We start from the raw sequence: 26,523 nt of genomic DNA on the forward strand, positions 1-26,523 counted from the left end.
AAAGTGTGAATGTTGCAACTGGCCACCTTGATTCGCACTGAATAGCCTTGCAGCTTCAAAGCCTGGCTGGTTTCTGCCTGGGGGAATCCTTTGTTGGGAGGTGTGAGCTGGCCCCGATTGTTTCTTGTCTGGAATTCCCCCGTTTTCTGAATGTTGTTCTTTATTTACTGAAACTGCACCATGTCTGGGTTTTGATGGAGTTCTGTCATTGGTTTTAAATCCTTGTTATACGACTATATGTCTTATGTATCTATTTTGTATTACGTTTTAATTGCTGAATGGTTTTTAATTTGTTGTACGTTTTCTGTGGTGTTGGAAACCGCTCTTAGTCCCTCGAGGAGATAGGGCAGTATATAAATAAAGTTTTGTTATATTATTATTATGCTAATCAAGATTTTAGAGTTTTTTTAATACTGGAAGCATTGAACTATGACAGTTTTTAGTACAGGAAGCAACCAGGCTTTGATGCTGCAAGGCCATTCAATGCTAATCAAGATTTCAGAGTTTTTCAAATACTGGAAGCATTATTTATTTATTTATTTATTTATTTTCAGAATTTATACCCCGCCCTTCTCACCCGGGGGGACTCAGGGCGGCTTACACAGTTGGCAACATTTAATGCCAAGAACATAATAATAAAACAAAAACAGTACATATAATCATTTAAAACTATAAAAATACATCATTAAAATACATTATAAAAATTAAAACATAAGTAAATTAGATCCATTTGTCTAAAAAATTAAAAAATTAAAGCATTAGTTTTTTAATGCAGGAAGCAGCCAGGCTTTGAAGCTGCAAGGCTATTCAATGCTAATCAAGCTTTTAGAGTGTTTTTAAAAACTGGAAGCACTAAAGCATTAAATTTTTTAAATACAGGAAACAGCCAGGCTTTGATGCTGCAAAGCCATTCAATGCTAATCAAGATTTTAGAGTTTTTTTTTATTCTGGAAGCATTAAACCATTACAGTTTTTAATACAGGAAGCAGCCAGACTTTGATGCTGCAAGACCATTCAATGCTAATCAAGATTGTAGAGGTTTTTTTTAAAAAAAATAGTGGAAGCATTAAAGCATTAGAGGGTTATTTAAATATAAGAAGCAGCCAGGCTTTGAAGCTGCAAGGCCATTCAATGCTAACCAAGCTGACCAATTGCAACATTGTCCCATCCTGGACATCATTCCAGAGACATATAAACCCCCCTTGCCTAGTTTCCAACAGACCTCACAACCTCTGAGGATGCCTGCCACAGATGTGGGCGAAACGTCAGGAGAGAATGCTTCTGTAACATGGCCACACAGCCCGGAAAACTCACAGCAACCCAAGTTCAAAAAGTTTGTTTTAAAGTACTTGTTGCCTTCTTGGGCCCTCCCTCCAGGAATTGTGTTAGGAATGGTGGGAGTTGTAGTCCAAAACACCTGAGGGGAGGGCCCAAGTTGGCCCATGCCTGCTATAAAGCCCTAGCCTTACTAAAATGACCCCTCAGGCTGGCCCTTTTCCTCTTCTTTGGACTCTTGAGACCCCCAAAAGCCCCCTCCCCACTTAAAAACACCCCAAAAGAGAGACAGCGAGACCCCCAGATAGGCCTCAGGGCCCACTCCTACCTGGGGACGCTCCTCAGGCGTCGGCGTTGGCTCTGTCTGAAGGGGCGGGGCGAGCGCAGCCTTTCACAGGCCCCGCCTCCGCAAGCCCCGCCTCCCTGCCGCCCTACCTCCCTCCCTCACTCGCGCATGCCCAGAGGCTCCTCTCGCCTCCCTTCCTCCCTCCCGCCATCTTGGGAGTGGCCCGCCTCCGCGCCTCCCACACAGCCCAGCGGCCGCCATCTTGGGGTGGGGCGCGGAGAGACCGAAGCGCCATCTTGTTTGCGGGTGGGGAAAAGGGTAAAGGGGACGGCGGCCCCTAGTGGACAGTTTAGGGTACTTCAGCTCAACAGGGATTTAGTAAAAACGTGTTGTCGACATATTGTGTTCGTTACAGAGTTAGTTAGTTAGTTACTTAGTTAATGTGTTAGTAATTTATTTATTTATTTATTACAACATTTATATCCCGCCCTTCTCACCCGACAGGGGACTCAGGGCGGCTTACAATAAACGCACATATAAAAATTGTATAATCTATCTACAGTAGAGTCTCACTTATCCAACACTCGCTTATCCAACGTTCTGGATTATCCAACACATTTTGTAATCAATGTTTTCAATACATCGTGATATTTTGGTGCTAAATTCATAAATACAGTAATTACTACATAGCATTAATGTGTAATGAACTACTTTTTCTGCTAAATTTGTTGTCTAACATGATGTTTTGGTGCTTCATTTGTAAAATCATAACCTAATTTGATGTTTAATAGGCTTTTCCTTAATGCCTCCTTATTATCCAACATATTCGCTTATCCAACATTCTGCCGGCCCGTTTATGTTGGATAAGTGAGACTCTACTGTATATATATAAAAGAGTGATAGCATCACGGCAACCCACAAAACAACAAAACTACAGGCCCCCCAACCTCGAAATTTGATGACACAACCCATCATCCACGGCTCTAGGTTGATACAACAAAAAGAAAAGAAAAATAAAGTCCTAATTACAGAGAGAGGAATAATTGCTTTTATCCAATTGCTGCCAGTTAGAAGGCTAAGCTCCTCCAACTTGGTCTCCTAGCAACCCAATAAAAAATAATAAAAAACACTAAAAAAATAATTAAAAACACTAAAAAATTAATACAATAAAAAACCATAATAACAAAAAATAACTAAAAATTATACAAGAAAATAATAAAATATAATAAATAAAAAGATAACTTACAATAAAATTAATTACAAATACAAATAATGTCAAATAAAAATTACACAACAATTTTTAACCAATACCACCACCACTTTGCCACAGCAATGCGTGGCCGGGCACAGCTAGTACACTAAAAAGCAGATTAAACATTATTTATTTATTTACAGTATTTATTATTATACATTATTAGCTTACATCAACATTCATAAAAACATTCTAAAATACAGATGGGCATGTTCAAATTTGAAAGAGGGGAAAAAAGAGGCAGGGCTCAAATATTATGATTAAATATTATATGTATTACAGTAGAGTCTCACTTATCCAACGTAAACGAGCCAGCAGAACGTTGGATAAGCGAACATATTGGATAATAAGGAGAGATTAAGGAAAATCCTATTAAACATCAAATTAGGTTATGATTTTACAAAGTAAGCACCAAAACATCATGTTTAACAACAAATTTGACAGAAAAAGTAGATCAATACGCAGTAATGCTACGTAGTAATTACTGTATTTACAAATTTAGCACCAAAAATATCACGATGTTTGGAAAACATTGACTACAAAAGTGCGTTGGATAATCCAGAACGTTGGATAAGCGAATGTGGGATAAGTGAAACACTACTGTATTATGATTAAATATTATATGTATATTATCATTATCATTTTAGGTTGGCATTGAATTTACATACAATACAATACACAAAGACATACAATACACAACAATATAAAAACACATTATTACACAATAAATAAAATTTACATTAAAATAACAATCAGTAAAATCACAGCAGCTTCCAATTGGGGTTAATAATAAATAAATAAATAAATGTATCATATAAATAAATACATATATAAATTTATTATATTTTATAATCATGTATTTATTTTATTGTTATATTATTATAATTATTACATATTTATAATGTCATAAATAAGATATAGTTAATGTGTTCGTAAAAGTTTCGAAAGAGAGAAAAAAGAGGCAGGGCTCAAATTTATGATTAAATATTATATGTATTATATGTATCATTATCGTTTTAGGTTGGCATTGAATTTTGGCAAACAACAAAGATACAGACATATAAAACACAACAATATAAAAACACATTATTACACAAAAAATAAAATTTACATTAAAATAACAATCAGTAAAATCACAGCAGCTTCCAATTGGGGTTAATAATTAATAAATAAATAAATGTATCATATAAATAAATAAATAAATTATATTAATTAAATAAATGTATAAATGTATTATATTTTATCATCATTTATTTATTTTATTGTTGTATTATTATAATTATTACATATCTATAATTTCATAAATAATATATACTTATTATATCATAAATACTATGAAGTCAAAAATCTGAGTTTTCGAAGACCCGCGGATACCGGGTGAGGGAGGCCTGGTGAGTTCCGCTAACCGCGAATGTTCCGTATCAGAAATCAGAATTTCACCAGAGTGAAGGCAAACACATAAATTGTGTCCAATCTATACCTCTCCTGAAGCACTTGTTGGGACACAGAGGGTGGAGCTAGGGAAGGGGGCGGGGCCTCCTTCTAAGAGCCTGAGATAGGGCTGAGCCTCTATACCTCTCCTGAGAGGCCTTTTAGGACTGCGGGGCAGGGCGGGGATGGGGTGGGGGTGGGGCTTCTTCCCCAGAGCATGAGACAGGGCTGAGCCTCTTTCTACCTCCCTGAGGCGCTTGTTAGAACACGGGGGCGTGTGATGCCTCATGGGCCTCCGAGTCCTGACCCTAGCGCCATTATGGACCATGGAGATGAAGACATGGGATTTCTGCCATCTCAGCAAGAGACTGGTCTCTTCCAGATGCCTTTTGTTGACAATTCTTGCCAAGAGCTCATTAAAACGGACCTTGAACAAGCTATCCCAAGCACTTCTCCCCCCTTCGCGAGAAGGGAATTCTTTGAGACTAGTCGCTCAGAGAAAGCACAAACAAGAAAGATTAGCAGCCAGACAGAGTGCTAATTAGCTCGGTTCTCCTGGGAATTTTCAGGGAGGAACGCATCTGGATGAAGATGTGTTTCAGTTCTTTTCCCTTGGGAAAGAAGCTCTGGACACCTGTTTGTAGGAAGATTTGAAGTTCTTTAAAAGTTTCCCGCACAGGTTAGCCCGCGCGGAGTCAACGAGTCAGTTGAAGGATTAACTTCGGTTCCAGCTAAGTGTGGACTGCGTTTTGAGTCTGTGGACTGCGTTTTGAGTCTGCTATCTCCAGTCTCTCCGTGCCTTGCCTTGCCGTGTTCTCACCGTGTTCCCAGCCTTGCATCTTGTGCCAAGTACCCAGTCTTGTCTTCAGTTTCCTGCCTTGGACTTACTTTGAACTCTAGTAAAACTTTTGGACGCCTTCCCCACTCTAACTGCTTGGAAGTGGAGTGTGTTTCGGTTTTGGGATTATAACTTTGAACTCTAATATTATATACTGGACAATATATTTCTGGACTATATTTGACCTTCCCTGAAAGGTCTATTGCTGAACTACATTTTCTACTTGTTTTTATCCTACTATATTATTTCCTTAATAAAGATATTAGATTGTTATTGGCCTCCGTGTGTTGGTTCTTAGTGCTCCGCTACCAGGGCGTGACAGGGCGGGGCATAGAGGTTCAGCCCCGTCAGGCACTTGGAAAGAGGCCCCACCCCCTCCTCTAGCCCCACCCCCTGTGTACTGGCAGGCGCCGCAGGACAGGGATAGAAGCTCAGCCCTGCCTCAGAGCTCGAAACTCTGCCCATCCCAGTCCTGGCCGCCCATTTGTGGACCCGCCCAACTCCCCCCCCCCCCAGCCGTGCATCTTGGACTAGGGGAGAGGCTCAGCCCCGCCCCCTTGAGCAGGAGCCACGCCCACCTCTCTAAGCCACGCCCCCTTTCCAGGGGGATGCTGTGATGTCTCATGGGCCATGTAGTCCTGTTCCTAGTATTATTGTGACAGATGAAGAGGAAAACTTGGATTTCCCACCATTTCAGCCAGAATTGGAGCCCTTGCACCTGCAGGATATTTGCCCTCCAGAAGTCAGCCAAACAAGCCTTGAGCAGAAATCTCCCCCATTTTCTCGCCGGGATTATTATAATCAAAATAGAGGCGCTCGCGAGGGCCGGAGTGCCAGGATAGCTGCCAGACAATTAGCTGATTAAGCCTGTTTCCCTTGGGAAACTTTAAGGAGTCAAGCATCTGGACACAGTATAGGTTTCGGTTCTTGTTCCCCAGAGAAAGTGTTCGTTGGCGGGAAAACAAGATCCTATTTAGGTGTTTGCTCTTGGACAAACCCTTGCGGAGTCAATTCGTCAGCTCGTGGAGTGAGATCGTGTGTAGACTTCGTACTCCAGTTCCCAGCTCCTGAATCAAGTTCCCAGCCCTGCCTTGTTCCACGGATTTCTATGGACTCAGTTCTTGTTCCACGAATGCCTTGTTTCAAGTTGGACCTTGCCAAGTCTCAAGTCTTGCCTTGCCTTGCGTTTTAAACCACGGACCCTGCTTCTCGGATTCCAGCCTTGTTTTCCATTCCTTCGGATTTACCTTAAGCCTCAAAGACTATGGACAGTTCCCCACACTATTGCTTGCCAAATAGTGTGTGTTTCGGTGAAGTGGATTATAACTTTGGGCTTTAATATCATATATTGGACATTGTTTTCCTGGACTATATTTGAACTTTCCTGAAAGGTCTACTTCTGATCTATATTCTACACTTGTTTTTATTGACTTTATATATTCCTTAAATAAAGATATTAGATAGATTCTGGCCTCTGCGTATGGTTATTGGTGCTCTGCAGCCTGGGTCCTGACAGATGCTGAGTAATATTTTTTCTAGCAAAGAAACGGGGCAGCAAGGTTTGAATTTCCCACACCCGCCCCTTCAGCCGGCTTCTTGCTGATTGGTTGTCTTCATCAGCTTCAATCAGTCTGGGTGCGCTGGGTATTTAGGGAGGGTGTGATAGCAAAGGAGAAAACTGTAAATCACAAAACTATCCCTGCCGTTTTCTAACATATGATCCCCAAAGCAGTCCAGGGCTGACATGCACCCGGCCTGCTGAGTTTCCTAACCTTTTCTCTGCTATTTCCCAATGTCACCCCCGCCTTTGCCCCATTTTCCATTAATGCAAAGCCATTCAAAAAAAGAGATGACCTCTAGTAGGACTTTTGAAACCCTGAGACGCTGGACAGAACTTACTCTTAAGAGATGGCCCAGGCATCGAGGCTGACCGTGGGCTCCGGAGGCTCCCATTGGACAACAGGAACACTGGTCCAGGCGCCAGTGAGGAGCTTCTGCATCGATGCTGAAGAATTATTATTATTGACACAATGACATAGTCTGACACAGCAAACGAGATAGATATGCTGGATTTCGTATCACAAAATCACAAGTTGAACACTTCCCAAGTGTCTAGGACTGTGTGATGTATTTTCAGATGATGCGAGCAGATCCCAGTCGGGTGGCCTTTTGCAGTTGGCAGATCGTAATTTTGTCAATGTCTATTGTTTCCAAATGCCGGCTGAGATCTTTTGGCACGGCACCCAATGTGCCCATCACCACCGGGACCACCTGCACTGGTTTCTGCCAGAGTCTTTGAAGTTCAATCTTGAGGTCCTGAGAGCGGCTGAGTTTTTCCTGTTGTTTTTCATCAATGCGACTGTCACCTGGGATGGCAACATCAATGATCCAAACCTTTTTCTTCTTCACAACTGTGATGTCTGGTGTGTTGTGTTCCAGAACTTTGTCAGTCTGGATTCGGAAGTCCCACAGTATCTTTGCGTGCTCATTTTCCAATACTTTTGCAGGTTTGTGATCCCACCAGTTCTTTGCTGCTGGGAGGTGGTACTTGAGGCATAAGTTCCAATGAATCCTTTGGGCCACATAGTTGTGCCTCTGTTTGTAGTCTTATTATTATTATTATTATTATTATTATTATTATTATTATTATTATTATTATTAATAATAATAATAATAATATTATGGTAAAATACCATTATTATTATTAATATTATTATTATTGTTGTAGAGTACCATTATTATTATTATGGTACAATATTATTATTACTATTATGGTAAAGTATTATTATTACTATTCTATTATTACAGTAGAGTCTCACTTATCCCAACACTCGCTTATCCAACATTCTGGATTATCCAACGCATTTTTGTAGTCAATGTTTTCAAAACATCATGACATTTTGGTGCTAAATTCATAAATACAGTAATTACTACATAGCATTACTGTATATCGAACTACTTTTTCTGTCAAATTTGTTGTATAACATGATGTTTTGGTGATTAATTTGTAAAATCATAACCTATTTTGATGTCTAATAGGCTTTTTCTTAATCTCTCCTTATTATCCAACATATTCACTTATCCAACATTCTGGATTATCCAACGCATTTTTGTAGTCAATGTTTTCAAAACATTTTGGTGCTAAATTCATAAATACAGTAATTACTACATAGCATTACTGTATATTGAACTACTTTTTCTGTCAAATTTGTTGTATAACATGATGTTTTGGTGCTTAATTTGTAAAATCATAATTTATTTTGATGTCTAATAGGCTTTTTCTTAATCTCTCCTTATTATCCAACATATTCACTTATCCAACATTCTGGATTATCCAACGCATTTTTGTAGTCAATGTTTTCAAAACATCATGACATTTTGGTGCTAAATTCATAAATACAGTAATTACTACATAGCATTACTGTATATTGAACTACTTTTTCTGTCAAATTTGTTGTATAACATGATGTTTTGGTGCTTAATTTGTAAAATCATAATTTATTTTGATGTCTAATAGGCTTTTTCTTAATCTCTCCTTATTATCCAACATATTCACTTATCCAACATTCTGCCGGCCCGTTTATGTTGGATAAGTGAGACTCTACTGTATTATAATTATTTCATTTCCCTTGTCAATGCAACACTAGAAATCCAGATTTGCCCAATGAATGACATTACAGGGGGCGGAGCCGGAGCTAGGGTGGGCGGAGCCTTGTTAGAGCCCCGCCTACTCGAGGCGTCATCATTACAGTAACTTCAGCTTGTGGGCGGGGACAGTGGGGATTTTCCCCAGGAACAGAGCGGCAGCCGCGCGGCCCAATGAGGTGCCGGCTTGGGGCGGGCTGGCCCAATCGGCGCGCGGGAGGGGCGGGGCTTCCCCTTTCTGTCTCTCTGTAGGCGACGTCACCCTTGCCCCGTTGGAAGCGGAGGAGAGGAAGCGGCGAGGATGTCGCTGGCGGCGGACCCGTCGCGGTGGTGGGCCCCGGAGGACGAGGAGGACCTCCTGGACTTCCTCCTGGGAGGGGGCGCTTCTCCCCCGGAAGGCCCCGCCCCTTTCTTGGCCGCAGAGGTGAGCCCCTTGCCCCAATCCGCCCTCCAGGGGGTTTGGACTACAACTCCCACAATTCCTCACAGCCGGTAGGCTGTGAGGAATTGTGGGAGTTGTAGTCCAAACCCCCTGGAGGGCCCAAGCTGGCCCATATCGGCTTGTGACGCCTGTCTCCTTACCTCAGGACCCGGAAGTGGAGGACGCGGAGCTGGGGGCGCTGCTGCGGTGCCTCTGGGAGCCCCTCGGGGAGGAGACAGGCCCCGCCCCCTTCCCGGGAAGCCCCGCCCACGCGGAGAGCGTCCACTCGGAGCACAACTACTTCCTCAACCCCCGCGACGCCTCGCCGGAGCCCCTCGGGGCGGAAGTCGCCATCGACCTGGGTGAGGGGGCGGGGCCAACATTGCCAATACGGGGGCGTGGCTGGGCAATGGGCGGGGCCTCTGCGAATGGGCGGGGCTGACTGAACCAATGTGTTCAAGTTTGAAGGGGAATGGGATTGGTGAGGGGGCGTGTCCTCTTGGAACGTGGCCAATATTGGCAAGTAGGAGCGTGATTGGTTGATGGGCGGGGTTATCGACTCGGGGGCGTGGCCAACATTGCCGCTTAGGAGGCGTGGTTGATTGCTATGCCTGTCCTTTGCTTATGGGCGTGGCTTACTGACTCGGGGGCGGGGCCAGTGTAGTTGTTGTGAATGGGATTGGGTAAAGGGCGGAGCCTCTGGGAATGGGCGGACCTTACTGACCCGGGGACAATGTGGTGTCATTGGAAGATTAAATACACACATGAATATATACATATATAATATAATTTACAATAATATATAATATTGTAATATATTGTATATGCACATAATAGTAATAATATTTTTATAATACAATATAATAATATTACAGTAGAGTCTCACTTATCCAACACTCGCTTATCCAACGTCCTGGATTATCCAACGCATTTTTGTAGTCAATGTTTTCAATACATCGTGACATTTTGGTGCTAAATTCGTAAATACAGTAATTACTACACAGCATTACTGCGTATTGAACTACTTTTTCTGTCAAATTTGTTGTATAACATGATGTTTGGGTGCTTAATTTGTAAAATCATAATCTAATTTGATGTTTAATAGGCTTTTCCTTAATCCCTCCTTATTATCCAAGATATTCGCTTATCCAACATTCTGCCAGCCCGTTTATGTTGGATAAGTGAGACTCTACTGTAATTATAAATTATATATTACATGTAATATTATTAATAGTATTACAATATATAGATATAGTACAATATGGTAATTTATTGCCAGTACTGTGCTATGCTAATAATATAATATTGTATGTAAATTTAATTTGTAAGCCGCTCTGAGTCCCCTTCAGGGTGAGAAGGGTGGGATATAAATGTATTAAATAAAATAAATAAATAAATGGGATTAGTTGGGTGAAGGGCGGGGCCTCTGGGAATGGTAAATAAAGTATTTTACCATTATTATTATGTATTATTATTATTATTATTACCAATATTGCAGAATAGAGGTGTGGTAGGAAGGAGGGTGGGGCCTCTGGAGGAGGGCGGGGCTTCCTCAGCAAGGGAGGGGCCAATATTGCAGCGTAGGGGCGTGGCTGGGTGCTGGGCTAGCCAGGGGGCGGGGCCGCTGCAGGTGGGTGTGGCTTACTGTGTCGAGGGCGGAGTCAGCGTGAGTGGCTTCACACCTGCCTGGCTGCTCCCTTAAGACCCCTCCCCTTCAGAAAAGGGAGCCAGTGAGAGCCGAGCAGCCTATATATCGAATTAGAGGAGGGGCCTATGGACGTGGGTGGGGCTTCCTGTGTCGAGGGCGGAGTCCTGAATAGTCCCAGATCTGATCACATGGCCTGCAGCCCCTCCCACAGCATAGAGTTAAGGTAAAACTGCATACCAGTACACACATATACAATAGAGTAAGCAATCTGAATTATGTACATAACAAATGACTAGTATGGGAGGCTTGCAGACGGCTGCTATTTCCCACATTGCTGACCCCCATGCCCTTCCTCCTTCCTTCCGCAGAGTGGTGGGAGGGCCCAGAGGCCTTTGAAGAAGGCTCCACCTGCAGCAGCGGGAGCAGCCCTGGGGGGCCCGGCCTCCCCGTCTCCATCACGCTGGAGGACCCCCTTCCTCTGGGAGAGGAGGGCAGCCTGCAGGTAGGAGCCCCTCCTCCATGGAGCCCCTCACCCGGCAAGATAGTTGGGGGTCCAAGGTGTGACCGGTGGGGCTGACATGGATACCAACCTCCCATCCAGCAAGTGTGGATCCCCAAGCAGGAATACGAAGAAGGAGGAAAGTTTTGGGGCTCAGCAAGAGGCGGGGGATTTCTCAGAGGACGAGGGGGGTGATGGGTTTCCAACTGAGAAGTCTGTGTGTGATCGGGATGAATTACATGCCTTAGATCAGAAAGAAGGGCAGGCAGTTGACAATGAGATAGAACAGTGGTTCCCAAACTTATTTGTCCCGCCGCCCCCTTTCCAGAAAAAATATGACTCACCGCCCCCTGGAAAGGGGGCGTGGCTTAGAGGGGTGGGCGTGGCTCCTGCTCAAGAGGGAGGGGCTGAGCCTCTCCCCTAGTCCAAGATGCAGGGCTGGGAGGGGGAGGTGGGCGGGGCCACAAATGGGCGGCCAGGACTGGGATGGGTGGAGTTACAAGCTCTGAGGCAGGGCTGAGCTTCTATCCCTGTCCTGTGGCGCCTGCCAGGACACAGGGGGCGGGGCTAGAGGAGGGGGCGGGGCCTCTTCCCGAGTGCCTGATGGGGCTGAACCTCTATACCCCGCCCCCGTGTTCTAACAAGCACATCAGGGGAGGTCTACAGAGGCTCAGCCCTGTCTCACGCTCTTGGGAAGACGCCCCGCCCCCACCCTTAGCCCCGCCCTTGAGTCCTAAAAGGCCTTTCAGGAGAAATATAGAGGCTCAGCCCTGTCTCACGCTCTTGGAAGGAGGCCCCGCCCCCTTCGCTAGCTCCGCCCTCTGTGTCCCAACAAGCGCCTCAGGAGAGGTATAGATTCTGAGCCCTGTCTTGGGCTCTTGGGAAGAAGCCACGCCCACTCCTCTAGCTCCGCCCCCTGTGTGTCCTAAGAGGCGCCTCAGGTGCTCAGCCCTGTCTCTGGCACTTGGGAAGAGGCCCCGCCCCTCCTCTGGCCCCGCCCCGTGTCCTAATAGGTGCCATCACTGTCCCCCCTGGATCACTCCAGCGCCCACCAGAGGTGGTAGCGCCCACTTTGGGAATCACTGAGATAGTTTTGGATTTCAATGTTTGTTCCTTAGCAACATGGGAAAGGGTGAGAGCCAGGGGATTTCTCAGAGGACGAGTGGGCAGTAGCCACTGAGGGGAGATTAAAAGTTCAACCCCCCCCCCAAAAAAATATATCACGTTAATTTACCATAAATTGGTTAACCAGTTAAAATTCATGAGTAAATCAGGTTTCGGGAGGGGTTTGAACCCTTAAACCACCCCCCTTCTGGCTACGGCCCTGTTTCCCACTGAGGAGACTGTGTGTGATCAGAGAGAAGTGCAGGCAGTTGACGATGAGACAGAGGATGGATTGGATTCCAATGTTCGTTCCTTAGCAGCACAGGAAAGGGAAACTGGTGAAAAGTCCATTCTTCTGATGGGGAATTTTCCTATGATATCAGATTAGGTCTCTGGACGGAGGGAGTGAATGATAGGTTAATTTCAGAGAGACTGTGAGAAATCCTTGAAACAACTTAGGTGTGTGAGGCATGATCTCATGGCTTCTTGGTCAGGCTTGGGCTTAAATTAAGTGATGTTTCTTGGTGTCTCTCAGATCAGATAACGTTGTCACAAGATCCACGTTCCTGTTTTAGCTCTCTTCACTTCTTCTTCACTTCACTTTATTTCTTAATTAGTCACTCTCCACCAGAGTGCTCTGAGCAACTTACAATTTAAAATATCATTCCACAATATAAAAACATGATTTAAGTTTATGATTCAAGTTTCCCATGTTTATCTATGCTCCTGAGCAGAGCCGTCCCTAGGTATTTTTCAAGTGTAGGCGAACAGAATTTTGGCGCCCCCCCCCGCCAAACCAATCACTGAAAAATAAAAGCATTGGATAAGCAAAAATGTTGGATAATAAGGAGGGATTAAGGAAAAGCCTATTAAACATCAAATTACATTAAGATTTTACAAATTAAGCACCAAAACATCATGTTTTACAACAAATCAACAGAAAAAGCAATCTCGACTGCGCCCCCATATGTTTGGTGCCCGAAGCGACGGCTTAATTCGCCTCATTGTTGGACCGGCTCTGCTCCTGAAAGAGTCTTGCCTTGAGAAAAGTTCCTGCTTTCATGCTTATGCCTGTGATCTTGACTTCCTTGACTTCATGTACCTTGCTATTTTTGGACTATGGCTATTTTATAGCTCCTTTCCTTGCTCTTTTCCCCCTTCGTACATGCTTTTCTTGATAAGCTGCTGTAGTCAACACAACTGGACTCTGGGTGAAAAGGAGCCTTGAAGCTAGGGTGCAACAGAAAGCAATGTGTGGGGAGAAGATGCCCATAGACCAGGGGTCCCCAAACTAAGGCCCGGGGGCCGGATGCGGCCCATCAAAGCCATTTATCCGGCCCCCCATGGCACAAAGGCAGAAGGGGGTTGGGCTAAATGACCCAGAGGTCTCTTCTTCTCTTACAACCATTATTATTATTATTATTATTATTGACACAACGACGTTGTATGACACAGCAAACAAGATAGATATGCTGGGTTTCGTTTCACATAATCACAAGTCGAACACTTCCCAAGTGTCTAGGACTGTGTGATGTATTATTATTATTATTATTATTATTATTATTATTATTATGACACAGCAAACAAGACAGATATGCTGGATTTCGTATCACAAAACCACAAGTCGAACACTTCCCAAGTGTCTAGGACTGTGTGATGTATTTTCGGATGATGCGCACAGATCCCAGCAGGGTGATTATTATTATTATTATTATTATTATTATTATTATTATTATTATTATTATTATTAACATTGAGTCTGGGTGGCCATCTGTCAGGGATGCTTTCCTTGTGCTTTTGTTGCACAAAGGCAGAAGGGGATTGGACTAAATGGCTCAAGGGGTCTCTTCCAACCCTTATTATTATTATTATTATTATTATTATTATTATTATTATTATTATTATTAACATTGAGGCTGGGTGGCCATCTGTCAGGGTTGCTTTGCTAGTGCTTTTGGTGCACAAAGGCAGAAGGGGGTTGGACTAAATGGCCCAAGGGGTCTCTTCCAACCCTCTTTATTATTATTATTATTATTATTATTATTATTATTATTAACATTGATTCTGGGTGGCCATCTATCAGGGGTGCTTTGTTTGTGCTTTCGGTGCACAAAGGCAGAGGGGGATTGGACTCAATGGCCCAAAGGGTCTCTTCCAACCCTCTTTTTTATTGTTGTTGTTGTTGTTGTTATTATTATTATTATTATTTATTGCTCGGTGGCCAACTATAGTTTGGCCCTCCAATGGTCCAAAGGATCGTGAACTGGCCCCCTGTTTAAAAAGTTTGGGGACCCCTGCCATAGACTTTGTAGTGCAAGAGTTTTCCTTCCCCAGTTCTTCCAATATTTCTTTTCTACTCAGGAACAGAAGTTTTGTCTCTCTGCTTTTGTGGGCATTGTCTAATTTCAGTTGTGTGTCCCTTCAGAGCTCTCCGCTGGTGCTGACGGAGGAGGAGAAGAGGCTCCTGGAGAAGGAGGGGGCCACCATCCCCCCCAACCTGCCCCTCACCAAGGTGCGTTCTGCACTCAGCAGGTCCTTGTGGGGCCCACGGGCTCACCCCTTCACTGGGTTTGCAGGGAAGGAATCCTCTGCATTGAGCTGCCCCCTTTCCTTGCATTGGAGTGGGCTCATCGGGAGCTTTGTTACAAGGGTTCATCTCTGTTAATGTGGGATTTGTGTATTGGTAGTGTTTAAATGAAATTTGTGTCTTGCCTGTATTGCATACTGATTGCATCATCCAGAGTGTACTATAGTCTGGAAAGAGTTAATTGCTAAGAAGCTGTGATGACCTTGATGTGTGGCTGGAACCAGGGAGTGTCCAGACACAAGTGTGTGTGCATTGCTGATTGCGTCAGTTGAGTCGGGTTCTTTTCTGCCTGGAGTGAGAGTCAAGTCCTGTGTTTTTCTATTGTCTGCAAGTCCGTTTGTGTTGTTTATTACTGCTTATAGTAAAACCTGTATATAGTTTTACCAGCATCTCTGGGTGTCTCTTCATTCTGCGTTCCACTGATTCCATCCAACTACTGCTGCGCTGCAAATTACTCTGACAATCTCCACTGCAGAATGAATGCAGCTTGGCCCCACTTGAACTGCTGTGGCTCAATGCCGGGGAATCCTAGAAGTTGTATTTTGTCACCAGCACCCTGGCTGAGGAGGCTCAAGACCTTGTGAAATTGCAACACCTACAATCCCACTGCATTAAGCCAAGGCAGTTAAGCTGCCTTCATCCTGCAGTGGAGATGCATCCCAATGCTGGATCCTGCAGGTTGAGAATAAGTTCATTGGAGACCCACCTCTTCCAGTAAAAGGCGATCCAGTCCACCTTCAATCACAAGTTTAATTTCTATAGCCACTATACAGTGTTCCCTCACTTATTGCTGGGGTTAGGTTCCAGGGCTACCCGCAATAAGTGAAAATCCGCAAAGTACAGATACTATGAGCCCCGGTGGCGGAGTGTGTATAAGCACTGAGCTGGAGACCGAAAGGTCCCAGGTTCAAACCCCGGGAGTGGCGGGAGCAGCCGCTGTTAGCTCCAGCTTCTGCCAACCTAGCAGTTCGAAAACATTCCAATGTGAGTAGATCAATAGGTGGGAAGGTAACGGTGCTCCATGCAGTCATGCCAGCCACATGACCTTGGAGGTGTCTACGGACAACGCCGGCTCTTCGGCTTAATAATGGAGATGAGCACCAACCCCCAGAGTCAGACATGATTGGACTTAACGTCAGGGGAAAACCGTTATCTTTACCTACAGATACTATTAAAAAAGGTAAAGGTTTCCCCTGACGTTAAGTCTAATTGTGTCTGACTCTCCATTTCTTAGCCGAAGATCCGGCGTTGTCCGTAGACATCTCCAAGGTCATGTGGCCGACATGACTGCATGGAGCGCCTTTACCTTCCCGCCGGAGCGGTACCTATTGATCTACTCACATTGGCATGTTTTTGAACTGCCAGGTTGGCAGAAGATGAAGCTAACAGCGGGCGCTCAAGCTGCTCCCGGGATTTGAACTTGTGACTATTCGGTCTGCAAGTTCAGCAGCTCAGCACTTTAACGCACTTCACCACCGGGGCTCCTTAGCAGATACTATATTTATTTTAATATTTATACATTATTTTAGTAGTTATACACTATTTTAAGTCTTTATCAACCAATTGTGTGTTGATAAATCACCTCCTTCTCCACTTGGACCTTTACTCTCCCTTCAGCTTCTACTTCTTCCCTTCCTTAGGCAGTAAATTGTAATTTTTTATTATTTATAATAGTCTTTTAGAGTTTATTGAAAAATCGCAAAACAGCGAATCCGCGAGAAGTGAACCGCGAAGTAGTGAGGGAACGCTGTATATCAATTTTGTATCTGTGTTGGGTTCAAGTTTTCATGTATATATGTGTGTGTATGTGTGTGAATTGGTTGAGACTCAGGACCCTTCTACACTGCCAGATAATCCAGAATATAAAGGCAGATAATCCACATTAGAGTGCAGCACTCCCCCCCCCCCCCCCGCCACCCAAAACATGAGGACTAACGGGTGGTCCCTTCCTTGCATCCTTGTGTTTTCTGCAGGCGGAGGAGCGTGTCCTCAAGAGGGTCCGCCGGAAGATCCGCAACAAGCTCTCAGCGCAGGAGAGCCGCCGTCGGAAGAAGGTCTATGTGGACGGCCTGGAGAGCAGGTGGGCTTTGTTTGGGGGGTGGGGAGGGGGCTTCCTTCTCTTGGGGGCCCCCTCCACCCTGACACCCCCTCTTCTTCTCCTCCTCGCAGAGTGGTGGCCTGCACAGCCCAGAACAGCGAGCTCCAGAAAAAGGTCCAGCAGCTGCAGAAGCAGAACTCGTGAGTCTTGCTTGGCTTTGCATATGTGTATGTTTGTTGTGGGGGGGGGGGGGGGGTGCTTGTGCCCTGCAGGTGTTGGGGATGGGGTCTCTCCCATCCTCCTTTTGGGCTCAGTGGCCTACCCTTCTGGCTCCATTCTGGCTAACACTCCAGAAGACAGGAGCAGAATTCAAAACGATCTTGACAGACTAGAGAGATGGGCCGAAACTAACAAAATGAATCTCAACAGGGACAAATGCAAGATACTTCGGCATTAAAAATGGAATGCAAAGTTACAGAATGGGGGACGATGCCTGGCTAGACAGCAGTACACGTGAAAAAGACCTTAATAATAATAATAATAATAATAATAATAATAATAATAATAATAATAATAATAATAACAACTATTTTTATACCCCGCCCCATCTCCCTGAAGGGACTCGGGGCGGCTTACATGGGGCCAAGCCCGATAAAACAATCAAATATCAAAACACAGCAATAAAACAGTTATCCAATAAAAACATCAATTACAGTAAAAACAATCGTTAAAATCAACATAAAACATACAATATTAACACTGGAGACCAATTAATAGAACCCAGGCAAAGTGCAACATGTGCCGAAATGGGCCGAAATGGGGAAGGTAATTTCACAGTTGAAATGGACAAAGTGCAATATAGCATTGGCAACACTTCGAGAATGGGGCTATTATAAAATAGGCAGATAGATCAGTCCTCGTCCTCGTGGACAACAAGTTAAACATGAGCCAGCAATGTGATGCGGCTGCTAAGAAAGCCAATGGGATTCTGGCCTCATCAAGAGGGGAATAGTGTCTAGATCCAGGGAAGTCCTGCTCCCCACGCTCTATTCTGCCTTGGTCAGACCACACCTGGAATCACATTGAGTCCAATTCTGGGCACCACAGTTGAAGGGAGATGTTGACAAGCTGGAAAGCGTCCAGAGGAGGGCGACTAAAATGATTAAGGGTCTGGAGAACAAGCCCTATGAGGAGCGGCTTAAAGAGCTGGGCATGTTTAGCCTGCAGAAGAGAAGGCTGAGAGGAGACATGATGAGAGCCAGGTACAAATACGTGAAGGGAAGTCATAGGGAGGAGGGAGGGAGCTTGTTTTCTGATGCCCTGCAGACTAGGACGCAAGGGAACAATGGCTTCAAACTACAGGAAAGGAGATTCCACCTGAACATCAGGAAGAACTTCCTCCCTGTGAGAAGGGCTGTTCAGCAGTGGAACTCTCTGCCCCGGGCTGTGGTGGAGGCTCCTTCTTTGGAGGCTTTTAAGCAGAGGCTGGATGGCCATCTGTCGGGGGTGCTTTGAATGCGATTTCCTGCTTCTTGGCAGAATGGGGTTGGACTGGATGGCCCATGAGGTCTCTTCCAACTCTACTATTCTATGATTCCCCGTCGCAGGTCCTTGTTGGAACAACTACGGAAGCTGCAAGCCATGGTCCAGCGGTCGACCACCAAGACCACCACGGCCAGCACCTGCATCATGGTGAGTGTGTATAACTGTTCATGGCTCAGGAAAGGGGATTTTGGGGTTTGCCGTGTCACAGTTCCCTCTGTCAAAGGGAACGACCAAGAGTGCCACATTTGGTGCTTATGTAAGCACATTGTGTTTGTGTTCTGTTTAGAGAAGAAGGGGAAATGAATAACCTGAAACCAGTTGGAGACACTATAATAATAATAATGTATATACAATAATAATTTATATAATTTATATAAAATAATAAAAATATTTTTATATCCCGCTTCCATCTCCCCGCAAGGATTCGGGGCGGCTAATATGGAGGGAAGCCCAAATATCCACAATAAACAAAATAAAACGCATTTACAACAAAACGCACATAATAGGCATGTAACATTACATAGATTGAAACAGCATTTTAACATCAATATGATCATAAATAAAACCGCCAAAAGAAACAATTCAGCAGGTTAAAATAGTGAAAAGCTATTATACTTGAAATAATATTCCAACGATACCAGATCTGGGTTTAAACACCTTGCATGTAATTTTTATTCAGCATTTCAAATCATACAGCAATTTGGTACCAAGGGAGCATTCACTCTCTTATCCATCCGTCCCATACTCACAAGAGTTGATGGGTTTCTCTGCAGAAGCGATGGGTGCAGATGCAGTGCTTATATCATTTTACAGCAATTTTAGTCTATGGTTTTTGTCAGTTGTTTTCCACATTCCTTTCAGTTTTCTGTCCATGGCAATATCAAACATGTCCTAGTTTTTAATACACCCTATTATTGCACCTGTCAGGGAAGTACCTTTTGTTGTTTCCCAACTTAATCCATTGTTTTTGAAGGGACAATCTCCCAGGTGCGGCACTCCTTTGCCTGTACCAGTTAAGGAAGCATCCTTGCCGTCTTCAATCCATCAAATTGCAAAGCTAATGCTATGGATGAACTGTTTCCTGCTTCGATTGCCAAAATCTCCACACCAGAAGCATTGCAGTTCTCCATTTTGCAATAGTCCTGTTCTTCATTCTTCAGATTTCTTTCCACCTCAAACTCCTATATTTACTTCCAGATTTGCAACTCAGACACTCATACTTACCACACTTTGTCCAGGTTCCCTTGCTGGGAAAGAGCGTGTTGCCTGGTCAGCCAAATCCATTCAACAGGGGCTGGCTTGGAACCTGAAAGTTGAGCTCCCATTTTGTCAGGGGGTTAATTAGCTCCAACCCACCCTGGTTTATTGGTGAGTCAGGCCTCTCACCAATTCATCTTCAGTCAGACCACTTAAGCATCCGGCTAAGCAGCACCGACAAACGACACCAGAGTCATAATTTAGCTGATCCCAGTGGCTCTAAGGCAGGGGTCCTCAAACTTTTAAAGCAGAGGGCCAGTCCACAATCCTTCAGACTGTTGAGGGGCCTAATTATCATTTGAAAAAAAAAACGAACAAATTCCTATGCACACTGCACATATCTTATTTGTAGTGCAAAACAACAACAATAACAATGAAAGACCAATACAATATTTAAAAATGAAAATAATTTTAACCAACATAAACCTATCAGGATTTCAATAGGAAGTGTGGGCCTACTTCTGGCCAATGAGATAGTCAGGTTAATTAGGATTGTTATTGTTGTGTGTCTTCAAGTCATTTCAGACTTTGGGCGAGCCTAAGTCCAAAATTATTTATTTATTCATTTACTACATTTATTTACTACATTTATATCCCACCCTTCTCACCCCGAAGGGAACTCAGAGCAGCTGTATGTACACACAATATATTATATTATTAGCATAGAAAATATTAGCATTATATTTTATGCTATATTATGCTTATATTATTAGCATTATATATTATATAAAGAACTATACCACTATACTGTAACATTATATGTAATATATAATATCATATGTATATACAATATATTATTAGCATAGCACAATATTAGCATTATCTATTACTATATTGAACTATACCGCTATACTATTATATAATATGTAATATATCACATATAATTAATATTATTATATGGTATTATTATTAGTATTATATTGTATAAAATGATATTATTATCAATATCATATGTATATACAATATATTATATAATTAAAACTGATATAAAAATATTATATTATAAATGAGGGCGGGGGCCAGGTAAATGACCTTGGAGGGCCGCATCCGGCCCCCGGGCCTTAGTTTGGGGACCCCTGCTCTAAGGCTTTATTATATACAACTATATACAATTACAAAGTCCATCGCTAATAGGACTCATGCTTCCCAAGCAAAGGCAAAGCATGTCCTCTTTCATTGCCGATCGTCTGCGAAGAAATTCTGCCAGCAACTCCCACATTCCATTGCCGAATGTCCTGTCCACGCTTCTGAGACTGGAAGGGTCGACCTATTGGCTCGGCAGGCTATCAATCAAGCTGGCCTGCGATTAACTCGCGTGCTGCTGGAAAGCGTGCCAAAATACACAGTTGCAAAAACCCAACAGCAAAACACTTGATCTAACATTTCACACTTACAATAAATAACACCAACACATTTCTGTACAGAAATCGAAATGCTGACTTTTCGGGTCTAATGCATTTTAGAGAACGAGCAAGCCATCACCCACCCACACTGCAGAGCTATTGCAGTTTGATAGCACCTTAAACACCACAGCTCAATGCAGTGGAGCTCTGGGGTGTGTAATACAAGCAGTCCATGAGTTGCAAACATCCAGTTTAGAAATGGGCTGAGACCACAGGAAGTGGGAGGAATCTTTCTCCCTGGAAGGAAGATATTCCACTCCTGGAAGAGTTATGATTATCATGAGGGAAAGGGGCCTCCAGTGAAACTTGATCTCCAACCCTTGTATCCACCACAAGCCAATGTCTTCCTTCCAGGTGCTGCTGCTCTCGTTCTGCCTGATCCTCTCTCCCAACCTGTTCCCTTTCGGAGGGCAGGAGCGCCAGGCGGAACTGCAGAGAGGTGAGTCCTGGGGGTCTCCGTAGGACCATACAGGGCAACATTTATTTATTTGTTTGTTTGTTTATTTACAGTGTTTATATTCCGCCCTTCTTTCTCACCCCGAAGGGGACTCAGGGCAGATCACATTGTACACATACAATGCAAACATTCAATGCCATATAAACATAGAACAGAGACAGAGACAGACGCAGAGGCAATTTAAACCTTCTCCAGCTTCCTGAGAGTATGCTTGATTCTGGCCACAGGGGGAGCAGCTGTTTCATCATCCACTGCGACGGCACTTCCTCATTCCAACGGCGGCTGGATGATTTTTATGGTGTCCTAAATTAGCCTCCCCACATATAAGTGGTACCTAAATTTCCTACTTGATAGATGCAACTATCTTTCGGGTTGCTTAGGTCAACAACGAGCAGGGGCTATTTTTTATTTTAATTGTCGGGTGCTCACTCCGACATGGGCTGGCCTCGAACTCATGACTTCTCCAATCAATTCAATTCAGTCAATTTATTAATGCTCCGACCAATGGTCATATGCATATACAGAAACAACATCAAACAAACATCTATACAAAACACTATAAAATCCAACACTTAAAAGTAGGATGCAAGCAGGATAAAACAGAACATGCAAACTATACATTGTGAGGTGCAGCAGCACAAGTGCAACATGTGCTGAGAGCTGCACAATTATGAGAGCTGCACAATTATCATGACTTCTTGGTCAGAGTGATTTATTGCAGCTGGCTGCTAACCAGCCTGTGCCACAGCCCGGCCCCTATATTTGTGGACATATGTGTTTGTGTGTGTGTGTGTGAGAGAGAGAGAGAGAGAGAGAGAGCTTGCTCAAAGACCTCCCAGAACCACCAAGTTTTCAGTTCCTTGTGGGGCTTGCCTAATCTCTTTGGGGAGGGCGTTTAATATAAATACCGTGAATAAAAATAAATAAATAAATTTAGAAAGCTTGGAGTCTTCCTTGGGTTTTGGGAGAGGGGGATAGAAGTATAGCAAAAAAAAATTAAATACATAAATGGGAGGCTATATTAAAATCATTGCCGTTGATGCTTGGATGGAAAAGAATGGGACAGAGAGAGAGAAGGAGACCCATAAGATGCCAGGAAGGGTGAGCAGGAGGGAGGTCTGCATAGGAAGCCAATGGAGCCAAGCCAATGCCTGCAGATATTGTGAAAAGGGTGTGTGTGTGTGTGTGTATGTGTTGTGACTCAGCTGGAGCCTCAGAGTGACTCAGATGGGAATTATGGGATTCGGGTTCAAGATGATGAGATTCAGGTTCAAGATGACTCTGATGGGAATTATGGGATTCAGGTTCAGAGTGCTCTTGCTGTGGCAGATGAGGAGCAGGGAGGATTTCCCAGGGCAGGGAATGGTGTTGATGATTCTAAAGATGATACTGAAGCTAGCCAGGTGCAAAGGGAGGACAGCTCTCAGTCTGATAGCACGCAGACAGACGCTAATGCTAATGAGCTGTCTGGCCTTGACGAAACAATCTTTGGATCGAGCTGGCCGTTTGGAATTCAGGATTCTCAGGAGTGTTAGAACAGCAAACAAGAGGGAGGTCAGAGGCCAAAGAAATGCGTTCATGCTGTGCAAAGGGTACTAAAAGAGTGTGCTGAGAGAGGAACCTTTGTCAAAGCAACTTCTCGTTTGAGTCAAGAAGTCTTGCTTTCCCGGATTATCTTGCAGCCTTGGTGTATTCATGTTCATGGGACTTTGTCATGCCTTAATGGAACCTTGTCTTCTGCCTAACGTTTTCTTGGATTATTCTTTATAGCCTTGTTTTGCAACAATCTTTTGGAACTTTACTTTTGCTTTTTAAGAACTATTATTTTCCTATTTCCTAATAAACTACCTATTTCCTAATAAACCCCTGGTGGCGGCGCAGTGTGTTAAAGCGCTGAGATGCTGAACTTGTAGACCGAAAGGTCCCAGGTCCAAATTCTGGGAGCAGAATGAGCACCCACCGTTAGCCCCAGCTCCTGCCAACCTAGCCGTTCGAAAACATGCCAATGTGAATAGATCAATAGGTACTGCTCTGGCGGGAAGTTAACAGCGCTCCATGCAGTCATGACAGCCACATGACCATGGAGGTGTCTACGGACAACGCCGGCTGTTCGGCTTAGAAATGGAGATGAGCATCAACCCCCAGAGTCGGTCACGACTGGACTTAACGTCAGGGGAAAACCTTTAACCTAATAAAGTACAAAAGACTTCTACCTGTGTACAGCCTGGTGTATTTAGCAAGTTGAAGCTAACCTGAGGTGGGACAATATGTATATATGACCCCTGTCTCAATGCTCTCCTTGCAGTGCTGTCCCGGCGCCTGCGTGCGTACCAGAGCGGGGCCGTGCAGGAGCTGGTCAGCGATGGCCCCCAGACCACGATGGCAGCGCCCGGCGCCCCTTTGCAGGCCCTGGAAGAGGAGACGCCGCTCCCCCCGGAAGCCCTGCTGCAGCCCAAGGAAGGGCCCCTCCTCAACCAGTCCCTGGGAGACCCCCGCAGCCCCCCTCCGCCAGGCCAGGACCCCTCCGATTACGACAGCAGCAGCAACTCCTCCTCCTCTGCACCAGCTCCACCCGCCCCTGTTCTGCAAGGAGAGCCCCCGTCGAAGGAAAGGGCCCCCCCTGCAGCCCCCCTCGACCAGGAGCACAGCTGGGTGGGCCGCACCACCAGCGTGGTCATCCAGCCGCGACGTTCGGACGAGATGTGACAGGCGGACGCTTGGGCAGCAACGCAAAGGCCGTGACAATGCGCTCGGACGCTGCAGAGGTCGGGCCAAGAGTGGAGGTGGGAGCCGTGGCCCCCTCGTTTGGGAATGGGAGTGGGGGTCTTTTCTGCTTTGGGTCGCCCAGCGGGGCAAAAGCGGCTCTCCCTTTCGGTCTGGCCGCCCAAATCCCACAATGGAAGGAGGGCGGGCTGCTCCTTCGCCTGAAACACCCCCGCTCCCCATTTGCCCCTTCCCCTCAGGAGGTGGGGGGCTTTGCAGGAAGACCCAGGCCTCTCCTTGTCCTCAGCCCCTCTTGGCCTCCAAATGCAGCAGGGACAATGCAGCCCCCCTGTCCTTTGTGCAGAAAGGGCAACCACGTTCCAGTTAGGAGAGGAGAGTTGAATTATAGAAGGGAACCTCAAAGGCCATCCAGTCCAGTCTTTCCTTCTGCCAAGTAGGAAGGCACAATCCAAGCCCTCCCAACAGATGGCTGACCAGTCTCTGCTTCAAGGCCTCCAGAGAAGGGGGCTCCCATGGATTCCTGGATGACAGGATAGTCTAGACCAGTGGTTCCCAAACTTATTTGGCCTGCCGCCCCCTTTCCAGAAAAAATATGACTCAGCGCCCCCTGGAAAAGGGGGCGTGGCTTAGAGGGGTGGGCGTGGCTCCTGCTCAAGAGGGCGGGGCTGAGTCTCTTCCCTAGTCCAAGATGCAGGGCTAGGAGGGGGGAGGTGGGCGGGGCCACAAATGGGCGGCCAGGACTGGGATGGGCGGAGTTACGAGCTCTGAGGCAGGGCTGAGCTTCTATCCCTGTCCTATGATGCTTGCCAGGACACAGGGGGCGGGGCCTCTTCCCAAGTGCCTGATGGGGCTGAATCTCTATACCCCACCCCGTGTTCTAACAAGCGCCTCAGGAGAGGTATATAGAGGCTCAGCCCTGTCTCGCGCTCTTGGGAAGAGGCCCCGCCCCCACCACTAGCCCCGCCCTTTAGTCCTAAAAGGCCTCTTAGGAGAGGTGTAGAGGCTCAGCCCTGTCTTGCGCTCTTGGGAAGAGGCCCCGCCCCCACCACTAGCCCCGCCCTTTAGTCCTAAAAGGCCTCTTAGGAGAAATAAAGAGGCTCAGCCCTGTCTCAGGCTCTTGGGAGGAGGCCCCGCCCCCTTCCTTAGCTCCGCCCTCTGTGTCCCAACAGGCGCCTCAGGAGAGGTATAGATGCTCAGCCCTGTCTCGGGCTCTTGGGAAGAAGCCACGCCCACTCCTCTAGCTCCGCCCCCCTGTGTCCTAACAGGCGCCTCAGGTCCTCAGGGAGGGTACTTAGTAATAGTAGTAATATTAATAATAAATATTTATGTCCCACTTTTCTCCCTCACGGGACCCAAAGTGACTTACAACATATTACAATCACATAAACAACAATCAAAATACATCAAGAATAAATATAAGCTTCAAAAAATAAGCCAATTAGAAAAAAAAACAATGTACATTCACATCCAGCCTCTTTCTCCTTCCTTTTGGGCCGGGCTTCAGCACAGCTGGTAAATGTATTTGTATGAATTTTATGTGTTGTAGGCCGCTTTGAATCCCACCCAAGGAAGAAAAGTGGAATAGAAATGAATTAATAATATCATTAATAATAATAGTAAATCAGCAGCAATAAGATCTACCAACTAAAAGGTGATCAGTTCGAGGCCCCTGGTCGGAGTGAACACCTGACTGTCAGCCCAGCTCACTGTTTACCTAAGCAGTTTGAAAACAGCTTAGAGCTGTAAATAGAGATATTAAGTACAGTAGAGTCTCACTTATCCAACATAATCGGGCCTGCAGAACGTTGGATAAGCGAATATGTTGGATAATAAGGAGGGATTAAGGAAAAGCCTATTAAAAATCAAATTAGATTATGATTTTACAAATTAAGCACCAAAACATCATGTTATACAACAAATTTGACAGAAAAAGTAGTTCAATACGCAGTAATGCTATGTAGTAATTACTGTATTTACGAATTTAGCACCAAAATATCACAATGTATGGAAAACATTGACTACAAAAATGCGTTGGATAATCCAGAGCGTTGGATAAGCGAGTGTTGGATAAGTGAGACTCTACTGTACCGCTAATAACCAGGGGAGGTGTTTT

At 44.9% G+C, this 26,523-nt stretch overlaps 2 protein-coding genes across 4 annotated transcripts in view; one reads left to right on the forward strand and one right to left on the reverse strand.

The window, feature by feature from the left end:
* tln1 (talin 1) overlaps positions 1-9,445 on the reverse strand; it is a 124,328-nt gene extending 114,883 nt beyond the window's left edge. For 2 of the 3 annotated variants that reach the window (XM_062972674.1, XM_062972671.1), the window contains exon 1: positions 1,604-1,711. The gene's annotated coding sequence lies outside the window, so the exon portion shown is untranslated. Of the gene's footprint in view, positions 1-1,603; positions 1,712-9,309 lie in introns of those variants that run through there. The other variant, XM_062972672.1, reaches the window with a different exon arrangement.
* Positions 8,956-24,469, forward strand: creb3 (cAMP responsive element binding protein 3). Its single transcript, XM_062972675.1, has 9 exons — positions 8,956-9,151; positions 9,315-9,510; positions 11,165-11,298; positions 14,825-14,911; positions 16,960-17,066; positions 17,156-17,224; positions 18,632-18,716; positions 21,584-21,668; positions 23,992-24,469. Exons 1-9 carry the CDS (start codon positions 9,029-9,031, stop codon positions 24,390-24,392), a joined length of 1,287 nt encoding a protein of 428 aa, XP_062828745.1. The 5' UTR covers positions 8,956-9,028; the 3' UTR covers positions 24,393-24,469.
* The last annotated feature ends 2,054 nt before the right edge of the window (positions 24,470-26,523 follow it).

The sequence above is a fragment of the Anolis carolinensis genome, chromosome 2 (assembly GCF_035594765.1).
Source record: "Anolis carolinensis isolate JA03-04 chromosome 2, rAnoCar3.1.pri, whole genome shotgun sequence".
NCBI lineage: Eukaryota > Metazoa > Chordata > Lepidosauria > Squamata > Dactyloidae > Anolis > Anolis carolinensis.

What these genes read in the sequence shown, in the direction of transcription:
- creb3 (XM_062972675.1), top strand. Translation starts at nt 9,029, where the DNA reads ATGTCGCTGGCGGCGGACCCGTCGCGGTGGTGGGCCCCGGAGGACGAG. An exon ending in GTGGACGGCCTGGAGAGCAG is followed by an intron (nt 17,067 to 17,155) that starts GTGGGCTTTGTT and finishes TCCTCCTCGCAG; the next exon opens with AGTGGTGGCCTGCACAGCCC. An exon ending in CAGCTGCAGAAGCAGAACTC is followed by an intron (nt 17,225 to 18,631) that starts GTGAGTCTTGCT and finishes TCCCCGTCGCAG; the next exon opens with GTCCTTGTTGGAACAACTAC.